General features: G+C 35.6%; 1 protein-coding gene across 3 annotated transcripts in view; it reads right to left on the bottom strand.

Annotated features, from left to right (window-relative positions):
- Wac (WW domain containing adaptor with coiled-coil) overlaps window positions 1–11,779 on the bottom strand; it is a 78,031-nt gene that overhangs the window by 22,201 nt on the left and 44,051 nt on the right. For 2 of the 3 annotated variants that reach the window (XM_010614770.3, XM_010614771.3), the window contains exons 2-5: window positions 9,334–9,440; window positions 5,526–5,641; window positions 4,774–4,886; window positions 7–315 (exon numbers count right to left, since the gene is read on the bottom strand). In XM_010614770.3, coding sequence (XP_010613072.1) covers window positions 7–315; window positions 4,774–4,886; window positions 5,526–5,641; window positions 9,334–9,440 — 645 coding nt within the window. The remainder of the gene's footprint in view (window positions 1–6; window positions 316–4,773; window positions 4,887–5,525; window positions 5,642–9,333; window positions 9,441–11,779) is intronic. The other variant, XM_010614772.3, reaches the window with a different exon arrangement.

Genomic DNA, 11,779 nt, shown 5'->3' with positions numbered 1-11,779 from the left:
GCATACCTTTTCTTTCTGTTTTCTGTGCAGGGAGAGAAGATGTGGGTGTAGGCAGTTTTGATAAAGTAGATGCTCCATTAGCATCAAATGATTTCTTTGGCTGGTGATCAGACTGTAGCGAGAATGGACTAGAAGGAACATTGCTTGGGGCAGCAGTTGTATGCACCACTGGTTTGATGGGGTGCTGTACTGGCGTAGAGCTACTGTGAGTCTCTGCTCTTGGCAGCCTGTAGTCTCTGTCATTGTGTCTGCTTGTCTGAGACAAAATGTTCTGTGGGAGCAAACTACTGGCATCACTGGAATGCTTGTCTTCCACTTTACAGTTCACAGTTCGAAAAAAGAGATGTTGGAATGACAGAGGGGGAAGAAAAAAGATTACGTTAGAATCCTGTCTTTAACATCAGCTAATTTAGCGACATACTTTTATATATATATATATATATATATAAGTTGTTTTAAAACTGCAAGCCCAGATAGTGTCTGCAGTTTTAATACTGGAATATATTTTTAAAAAATAAAAGAGGAAGAGTTTCAATAGTCTATGCTCAGACTTCAAGTGGGCCGGTAGTTTCTTAGTACTCTTTAGAACCATGCTGTAGTTTATAAACATAAAAGAACAATCAAATAAACAAAAAAACCCAATATGGTGTTATTCACATTTCACTCAAAAAATTTAAAAAATGTTCTAGTCTTTAAAAATATAGATCATAGGATCTAATTAATAATAGACTAAATTACCTATAGTGGTTCCACTGCAAAAGAATATTAGCTTTGTTAGCCTGCTTTTTCTGAATACTTAAGTAGCTAATTAGTGGGCTCCAAAGTAGTTTATACTAGGGTTTAAGTGACTTCATTTTCAGATGGTTGAATTTATGACAAACTGTGCACTCAGAATTTTTTGTAATACTAAAAGTAATAAAATTATGGCATGTATGCTAACTGCAAACAGAAGTCCTATATCTGCAGGGTCATCAGAAAAATCTATCACAAGTTGATAACAGATTCTCTTTCAATTTAAAGGCATAGAAATATTTTAAACTCACAAATAGGTGAGCCAGTTTAAACTCAAGCCAGTTTAAGCTTTATCAATTTAAATTCTAGTACTATGCCTCCACAAAACAATACACAGGAAGGAAAATTTAAATCATGTTAACAAAAAAATACCCTCTCTGTTGAATATGTATTATTTTTTTCCAATTCACAGCTTTTCTAATTCTAAAGACCAAGAGTGATCAAAGAAATACTCTCAAACTTTAAATTATTTTACAGTTGTCTGTACACAAGTGCATTTTATATCCCAACCACATATGCTGGGATGCTGCCAAAAATTTGAACCTTACCAAAACGCAAGGTCTCTTAACAATGACCCAATATAAATTCTGGGGTTACATAATTTTAGCCTAGATTTTTCTTCCTGCAAAGAGTATACTAATACATACAATGCAAATATTTACAAAACAGATAAATAATACCACACCCAACAATATCACTTTAATACCTAGAACTTTTCTTTCTTGATCGAGAAAATTCTTTCAATTATGTATGGTCAGTCAAAATATGAAACAATGCACTGAGATGAAAATTACACTAACTTCAAATGTAAGTTAAAAAGAGCAGCATTACAGGAACAGGGGAGGGAAGCTAGAGTTGCAACACCTTGTATTGCTCACAAACTCTAGATGGAAGTTAAGTAAGTGGCTGTATGTTAGCCTGCCGCCCCTACCCGCTGCTACTCGTTCATGAGCAGAGGGAGGTATACTACAGGCATGTAGTGGGTATGATGATCTATAACCCACCGAACTAAAGGAAAGTCTCCTACAGCAAAAAATTTTATCCGTATACCTTTTACTATCAAGTTGTAGAGTACTATCTCTTTACATATAAAAATCTTTATAAGCCCCCATCACTTTCTATCCCAGTATCAATCTATACTTATTGTACACCTGGGGAAACTGGCAATGTTTCTGAATAGACAACATCAAACATTTAAATGGATTACTGACTTTATTACTGCAACACACACAGCTCAGGTGAGCAGTTAGAAAAAGGAAACAAGCAACATAACTAAGGTCCTTTCTCAAACACTAAAATCTAAAAAAAGTGTGATATGTGCATGATTATACCTCAACATAGCCACAGACTCAATGATTCATCATCTGTACATCTAGGAAATTATCTTCAGGTAAGAGGGCAGATATGGGTCATCACCTTGCTTACAAGGCTAAAAATCAGGCCAGGGATTTAGCTCAGTGGTGCTGTCACCTGCCTCACAAGCACAAAGACTGGGGTTCAATCCCCAATACCAAACAAACAAACACCAAGGCTAAAAATCGACCCAAGGTACTCTTAGATAGGGGTTATTTATAAATAACAGTACATCCCCACAAATGTAAAACTATGCAGGTAATGTAACAAGTATTAAATTATAAACTCAAATAGAAATACACTGCTGAAATATTAAACAAAACAGATTATAATCAGTGCTAAACCCATCTTTGGAGCAAAATACAATGTATCAAAAAAAGTTTGTGCCAATACGTTGCTGGGTCATGGGAACAAGTGTTTACTTCTCTTAATTTTTAGACAGGCAAGCTTTACTTTTGAAATAATGAACAAAAAATGAAAAAGAAACACTTTATTTGAAATACAGTGGTACTCGAATTCATGAGCACTTTTGCTTGTGAACAATGTGGTTTGCAAACAGAAAGATACATTTGGCAAAATACTGCTCATGTTTGCAAACTGCATCCAGTGATGAACGTGACCACGGCCATCTTTACCACACGGACAAATGTGGCCATCTTTCCCTGAGTTGTGGAACAAATTAAGTTTGTGAACCAAGGTACCACTGCAAAAGTTGTATACATAACACACAAAGAAGCCATGCTGCCTTCCTATCAATTTTTCCAGAATCAGATCTCTTAATTTCTCCCTTTACTTACTTTAAGTAGGTGACTTAAATGAGAGGTTACTTTGCAAAGAATTACTGGGCTTTGCTTTTTCTTCTTTGAGTTGCCCGGTATGGCAAGAACTGGCCCAATCTAGTGCTGCTACTAATTCTGGGATTTAGTTAGTAAGGACACAATACTGCATCCTCCGTATCATATCCTACGTTTACTAAAAAAAGGTTAATTTTTCACCAATGGCTACTACTTCTCTATGATGCAATTCTCTATTTGCTCCAGTCCCATAAGCTGGGTGCTGATTACTTCAAGAGAAAAAGCTTTGCCCAAAGTCAGTTACTTAAAAAGTGAAGAGACTAGATCAAGTCTATTTCAAAGTAAAACGTTATTTCCTAACTTTGGTACTATGAATCAGTTTTCACTACAATTTCCCTAATATATGATTCAAGATTTAATATTCCTTGGGCTGGGATTTAGCTCAGTGGTTCTGCTTCCTGCCTCACAGAAGGACAAGGACCTGAGCTTGATTCCTGGTACAAAAAAAAAAAAAAAAAAAAAAGTTTAAACATTCAGTCATGCAGAAACACGTAACTAGATTTGCTTAAGTATTTTTTTTCCCATCAATGAATGAATATTCCTTGTTAAGACCAAGTATATCTATTACTTAGATTTTTGAGTTAAACATATAGGAATTTAATACTTACCCTTAGGAATTACAAGAGCAAATTTTAGAATTCTTCTAAAGTTTTAAAATTCAAAAAAGAACTCTCTATATGGGATTTAAATCTTATCTGGGGAAAGGGAAACTACTTGGGAATATGGAAACTTGGAGTAAAACTTCCAAACCATTCCATTATCACCAAATTCTGGCCTCAAAGTAACGTTAAGGTATGCCCAGTTTGATTTACTGCTGAAGAGCACCTTTGATCAAGAGGCTCTCAAACAGTTTTCTAGGTAGAATTATAATTCTGCAGAAATTCTATGTTCAATTATATACCAGAGATTCATATAATCATGATGAAATTAATCTCCAAATACAGATGTCCTTCGACTTAGCAAGGGCGTTATAAACCAATGAACCTATTATAAGTTGGCAATAGAAAATGAATTTAAGCCAGGCATGGTGGCGACGCCTGTAATCCCAGCACTGGGGAGGGTGAGGCAGGATTGCTGTGAGTTTGAGACAAGCCTGGGCTACATAGTGAGTTCCAGGGCAGTCTCAACTACATAGTGAGACCCTGTCTCAAATTAAAAAAAAAAAAAAAAAAAATACACTTAACCTACCGAAAATCAGGATTTGGTCTAACCTACCTGCTCACTACATGCCCACTACACTTAAAACAGCCTACAGCTGGGAAGATTATGTAACACAGAATCCACTTTATAATAAAGTATTGCATCACTGATGTAATTTATTGAATTCTGTATAAAAAATGAAAAATGATGATTATATGAGGTTTTCACACCACTGTGAAATTTAAACTTTGTAAGCCAGAGAGTCATCTATGCATGTACGGCTAAGTTTCTCAGTGATAACACAAAAAGCCAGTAGGTACTTTGGAGTTGCCATTTGTGTGTGCCAGGGTAAAATCCAGTGTGTTCTGTGTTCTGTTTAAGAGGACAAAACTGAGGATACAGGGGGTTACCTTGTTTTTTGCTTTCTAAAAAATAAAAAGCAATACAAAATCTTATTAAAAATTCAACTGCATGAAGGCCATTATGAATAGCAAACCCTCTCCCTTTTCAGTAAACTAGTGGAAACTGGTGACACAGATCCAACATGAAAGAAATCACTTAATTTTTATTTTAATTTACACATGTAGACAACAACATTTATAAATGTGTAAAATAAACAAAAATAAATACTCACTTCCACTGGCAAACCCACTAGTGGCTGTTGCTTGCATCACCTCTCTTCTGTAATCCCTATCTTTTGGGAAGCTATTAACTGCCACCTTATTTGCTTCTTTTTGTCTCTGTTCTCTAAAAATAAGAAAATAAAGCCAATAAAACATTACATCGCAGCCCTAAGTGTCCACGAAAACTGCTCTGGCCAAATGCTCAAGAAAATACTCTATAGACTTTCAGAACTGAGCATCATCTATAATTCAATTGTTGTGGGACATGGGATGTATAGAAAACTAGTATTTCTCACTCATGGCAAAACTGTACCAATTATTTTATACTACTAATCCTATAATCAAAACTTTGTAGTATTAATTCTACACATGGCAGAACACTTTTTTTTTTTTTTTTTTGTACCGGGGATTGAACTCAGGTCCTTGCGCTTGCAAGGCAGGCCATGGAACCGCTAAGCTAAATCCCCAGCCCTACGGCAGAAAAATTTAACATGAAAATTATACGACTTCTAATCATATAAGGAATACGCATAAAAAGATCGATACTATCTTTTATTAAATACACTGACTCTTTCTTACCCCTTTCTGTCCTACATGTGTTTTTAAGAGAAACTGTGAAAACACAAAATAATGGGCCAATAAATGAAATTAAGATGAGGAGTGATGGATATCACTATAATAAACCAAAAATTTGACCATTTAATGCCATCAGAAGCCTAACCTGTAGAATTAAGAAGTATTTAATGTGAGTACAAGCAAATACCTTTCAAGCCACTCTTTTGGTTTTTCCCACTGTGAAACTTCTGTTCGGCAATTGTAGTAATATTTTTTCCCAGAAGAGCTAATGTGCTCAGACCAGTCATCTGCAGAATCATAAGGCTTAAAAATATTTTCAAAAATTAGAAAATGTTAATATTATATAATCACCTGTTAGGAAATACTGCAACTGTCTATAGCTTTCACAGCACACATATGGGAAAGAAAAAAATATATATACCCTGATCTATAATCTACCTAGGTATGTATTTTAGAACACACATCTACAAAAGAACACAAGTCTTTCAAAGAAAACAAAGTACTAAAAAGATAAATGTTAAACAGATTAATAAATATTAGCTTAATGTGAAGTTAATAAACTCTTTTTGACTTTAAAGCATACAAAAGTTCCTCCTTACCAAAATTCTAACTGCTGGAACCCACTTCCAACTGCTATGATAGCATGAAACACCAGTTCTAAACTCTCTGGCACAACAGCAATGATACACAGTGCAACAGAGAATGGCTGCCTATATGCACTTAGTGAAAAATGGCACCACAAATTTAAAAAATTAAACCAAAAGCCAATTAAAAGCTATGAATTTGTTTCATCCTCCAAATCTGAGACGAATCAAGCATTAACCAGAATTTAAAACCAGCCTTCCAAAAATTTTCATAGATGGTCTCATACAAGTATTGTATAAACAATGTAAATTACAATAAAATTGGAAAAATCTGAAAAGCTATTAAGTAAGTGCCTCTACTGGCCCCAGAATGTCTGATAAAATCTCAAGTCTTCCCTGGTTGAATTCCCTATCTATTTTCTCACAGAAGCTTGTGACCAGTATGACATAAAGTTGTACTATGGTAGCCTATCCTTCCGCGGTCACCACAGTGAGGATCGACACCATTTTAGAGCCACAGGAAATAAACTCTTACTCAGTGCTAGCTCCCTTCCCTCCAAGCCTTAACTTTTCCTATGACAAAGCAAGCTTAGAGAACTTACAAACTATCTGTATGTCACAACACCAGTGATGAGAAGAATGGCTCAAAAACTCAACAATGATTCTGAAAAATTCCTTAGTAATTTTCCAGGCAGATGGAAAAATACTGCAAATACTACGTTTAGAGTCTAAGATTACACCTCAAAATAATGATGGTCTTGGACATCAGCCCTGGGCCTCCAGACCTCTACAAGTAGTGGAGAGTTAATTCTCAATCTCCAGCTTTCCACAGTAAGCTACAAGAAGGGTTCAGAAACCTAATTATAAAAGGCCAAATTCAGAAAATTCTTCAAATTGATCCTTTTTATCGATGTTATCAAAGACACGGTTACTGTTATGTTATCCAAGACATAGTGTTACTGGGTTATGGAGAGGTGAATGAGATCTGAGGCTGGCAGACAAAGACACTACACTAGAGTAGATCCATGTAGTCTAAACCAGAGCTCCTCAGTGTGATGGTAAACTGTCCCCTATCAGGGAAGAGGAGTTAAGGAGCTTCAAACATATAAACACACTTCTTTCACCAAAAAGTGTGTGTGGGGGGGTGGAGAATCAGCCTAATTAAAACATTGTATTTAAAAACAGTTAATTTACATCTGGACAATCTTCAGGACAGTTAAAAGTTTATAAAATGTCCATTATCTTGAAGAGTACTGGTCTAATATACTACTTACTATCAGTCCTAGGTTACTATGTTTTACTTGACAAAAAATGTGTCCCAGGGTACACATTCTTTCCTCCTCTCATCTCTCCTCCCCTCTTCCTTCCTTCCATCCATCCATCTATCCGAACAGTAACTCTAACCGACTATCTATCCATCCCAACAGTAACTCTGACCTCTTTTCCCTACCCCATTTCCATGCTCAAGGAATTAAGGAAAAAGAAAACCCTTCCAAGCAAGGAGGTAATTTAAAATACTGAATAGAATGAATGGAATAGCAAGTGCTGAATTTTTATTACAAAATGCATTTCTAAGACTGAGAACTAAGGTTAATCAAAGGCCTGTATACACTTTCAATTTTTCTACATTAGGCTTGAGATGGTGACCAATACAGGCTTTACAGCAGTTCTCCAAGAGACGTTATGGAGCCCCAAGATCCTTTAAGATTGAAACTACTTTCATAACATGACTAAAATGATTTTATCTTTCCCCCTTCATCACAAGCACATTTACAGAACATCTTAAATCAAAAAACACTGAAGGAGCAGGTATGAAGTTGAGAGTCTAAATTAGGCATTAAAGACAGTCAAAAGCCGCACAAATTAGTGTAAGCTTATGATTAATTTTAAATTAAGATTTTAAAATCTGTTCCAATTTTTTTTTTTTTTGGTACCAGGGATCAAACTCAGGACGTTGTGCTTGCGAGGCCATGTGCAGTGCCACTGAACTAAATTCTCAGCCCCAATTTTGATTTTTAATATAGTATATTTTGATGAAGCCCACATAAAAGCTTTCTTGAAAAAAAATGTATGAGAACGAATGCCCTAGGAAACAAGAGTTACCAAGTTATCTATCTAATCTCTCCTTGGATTGAAAATGTGTTCTGGAACGCTTACGAAAATGTTACTCTGGTCTTTAAAAAGCATTTCCTTTTCTATTCTCCTTAGCTGTACTATCACTTCTGTAAAACTATGAGAAAGAAGTTAATCATAGAATTAACTTACAAATTGTCAACATATACTTCATTAAGTACCAAAGATGGCATTTCCTGTGACCAAGAAGTCTGATAAATCTTCCTTCTTTTATTTATTTAATTAAAGCACTACCTCCAGAAAGGCTAGTTGCAAACAGGAGATTTCAGGAGACTCAAATTTTTAAAACACACACTGATTGCAAGACAACTGATTCCAAGAAGGACAGGAGTGTGAATACAGCATCATTGGACTGAATGTAAAGCTTTCCAGCAACTCAAAATTGACATGGGATGCTTAGAAGGAAAAAAATTATAACTACAATGTTTTTAAATAGGAACAAATTTTTTTCCTTAGAAATTTGGGGCCTTTTATGCTTAACAACAAAAAAATCAAATACCTGTGACTAACTGAAAACTACCATGTCTGTAAATTCTACTGTGAAAAGAACACTGAATAATTACCACAAGCCACGTTGTATGATATACAATAAATATTCCTGATGGAACTCAGCAAGGAACTACATGTTAATACCTTAATCTAAACCTGGAAAAAAATAAATTCACCTTCACTTTCAACTGTTATGAAATGTACAAGTAGATAACTAAGTAATATTGTTACTGCTTTTCCAAGACAGATTTAAAACCTGAAAACTTCACAAGAAAAAAATTCTTATGTATTAAATTCAATGATTTCTTTTCCTAATTTTTACACTATTTAAAAAATAACTATTATACTTCATTTATCTGTCGCAATGCACTATTTCTGTTCAACAAAGTGCAAAAAGTAGTAAATCCTGAAAGAGTTCCAGTGCCAATTAAGGTATGATACTCATCCAACCAAGCAAGGCAAAATTTGCTGGATTATCATCCTATCATTTGATAACTTTCATTCTATTATTTGGGAGTGCTAGTGGAGATGATGTTCAAAATGACAAATACAGTGTTACTATACCGATGCTATCTTTCAGTAGCTCTTCACTGCCTTTCTACGTAATTCTTATACTTTGGTCAGATGTAGCTTATGATCCAGTCCCCACTAATCTCTGTAACCAAAATGTCATTTTCCCACAGTCAAAGCTAAATCCCTGGTCCCTAGGTTTAATGTTCTTAATGTTTAATAATGTATTTTCCAATAAGTTTTCTTTAAAAATTGGGCATGTTTTTATTTAATACTTACTGCATCTGAAGTCTTGCTTGGATTATTGCTTGGATTAGAAGAATGTGAATTTGAACTATGAAGAGCACTATGGTTGTGTGAATTTTCTTGTGGAGAGTAACTGGTCCCTTGAAAAATAAAGAACAAAGTGAATTACATCGGTATTTCATCATATGCGATCACAACAGACATTCTATCAAGTTTTACATGAGCATAAAGAATATATATATGATTCATACTTTAATATTTATGACCTTACACAAGTGGTTTAAAAACACATTCCACAGCTGAAAATCTGCATAATTTCCAGAAACTTTCAGGTTTTGTGCTTAAATTTATTGAAGAAAAAATGCCATCTACATGGAGAAAAGGGAACAAAAACTCAACTCACACAAAATTAAAAACTCACTACCATCAATGTTTTAACGTATCAATTTCTTAAATAACTGCCCTTTTTCTGGGTACCAGGGATGGAACTTGGGGCCGTGCACTTTCCAGACAGGTGCTGTGCTGCTGAGGTATAACCAAGGCCCCAGAATTGCTCTTTAATAGTCATGCCAATTTTTAACTGAAACACCATCCAGTTTTAAAAAAAATTAATAGTTTACAGAGAGGGACCCAATTTCAAGATGAAAAAAAAAAGGCCTAAGTCTCCTAACAGTATCAACTCCACCTAAACTGCCTAAGAGTACCTCTTGAGTCGTCTCAATCTACACAACTCAAAGACTGTCAGGAATAACTGTTTCTCAGTTGTTTCAGGAAAAGCCAAAGGATTAAAATCCAAACTTGCATAGACTCAGTAACTGAAGAGATTCAACACATCAGTGCTTCAATTTCATTCTATATACTTCAGGAGGGTTTTTTTGGTAACAAGTTAACATAATGCAGCTGGCATTTAAAAAAAAACCAAGAAAACAGGTGGGGACATAGTTTGTAGCTCAGTCGTGCCACACCTGCCTGGTAAGCTCAAGGTCCCAAGTTGGGGGGGCATGGGCTAAGGAGCTGGCAGCACTTTGAGGCTAACAAAAATGAACAAAAACAAAGTGGGGGAAACAAATTTTAAATGGTCCAGTAGGCCATGAATTAGAATAATAGTGGATAAGTGAAAAACGAGTAAGCATTGACTATTTCAAGCAACTGGGAAAGCTAAACGAATGAAAGGAGAACTGAGACATAAGACAGTGACTATAAAGTTACATATACCCAAGTAGAAATAGCAGATCTATGCAAAATTATAATTCAGAAGGAAGGGAGCACATTTGGGTGGGTCTAGAAGTATTTTGCATTCGAGGGCAAGGGTACACTAACTTTTCAAGTAATAAACTTTTCAAGGTAGCAGCTTACAGATGAAGTATGCAAGAGAAGTGTCAACAGTCAAGACTTAACCCTTGACAAACATTATTTTATCAGGAAAGCAATAAGCAGACTCAAATATCCCCCGAAACCACTTGTGCCACAAAAGACAAAAGGGGACCTACTTGAGTATGTATGGTATTTATTTAAGGACAATGTATGTGGCACAACTGAGGAAATTTCCCAAGCAGCTCTTTGCTGGAAAAGCCTAATGGTTTCTTCATGTACTTATTTTGCTGTTCTCTATCTATAAAAATACATTAATGCCGCTTTAAAGTACAGTCCACAATAAGTCCTTTAATAATTGGCTAAAGAACAACATACACACAAAATAAGTTCAGTGTGCAGCCAAGTTATCAGAAAAGCCTGAGACTATCTTCACTAAGGACTGTTTACATAGACATCCCCGTTGGAGGGCATGTGAGGGCCTGGATTTTCAAGAAAATTCCCACAACTGATAAGAATTGCTTACTGTCCCCAAGTATAAGCACAAATTGTAAGGCTTATGCCGAACACCTGCTTTTCTATCCAACTCCTAAACTTTTAGTATGTGCTAGGCAGAGAATACATATAAAACTAGGCAAGTCCAATGTAAAAGCCTTGAGCTTCCTTGGTAGACAGCATTTCTTAAGTCACCATAATTTGCTGCTGAAGCATGAAGGGCATTCTTTATGACGGGCTACTATGAGAGAACCTCTGAAAGCGTGCTCCTGGATTACTCTACCGTGTCCCCTTTTTTCCTTGGCTGATTCTGCTCTGTACACCTTTTTACTGGAAGTCACAGCCATTACAATGACTACAGACCGTGAGTCTTCAGAGAGAATCAGTGAACAGAGAGATTATGTTAGGATCCTGAAACATGTACTAGCAAAGAAAATTACTTCACATTTTCCAGAAAACCTTTTACCTACGCTAAAATTTCCACTTTTCAGACATAACTCAATTCCTCCTCCCATTCCAAATAAAAATAAACTAGTATGGACTACTAGAATATATATATACATACATACATACATATATATCTATATATATCTATATATAGATATATATATAGAGAGAGAGAGGGAGGGAGAGAGAGAGAGAGGGAGAGAGAGGGAGAGAGAGGGAGAGAGAA

Source organism: Fukomys damarensis, unplaced genomic scaffold (assembly GCF_012274545.1).
Source record: "Fukomys damarensis isolate Sample0158 unplaced genomic scaffold, DMR_v1.0_HiC HiC_scaffold_19, whole genome shotgun sequence".
Lineage (NCBI taxonomy): Eukaryota > Metazoa > Chordata > Mammalia > Rodentia > Bathyergidae > Fukomys > Fukomys damarensis.
The sequence above is the reverse complement of the archived record's forward strand: the minus strand, read 5'-3'. Positions and strand labels throughout refer to the sequence as shown.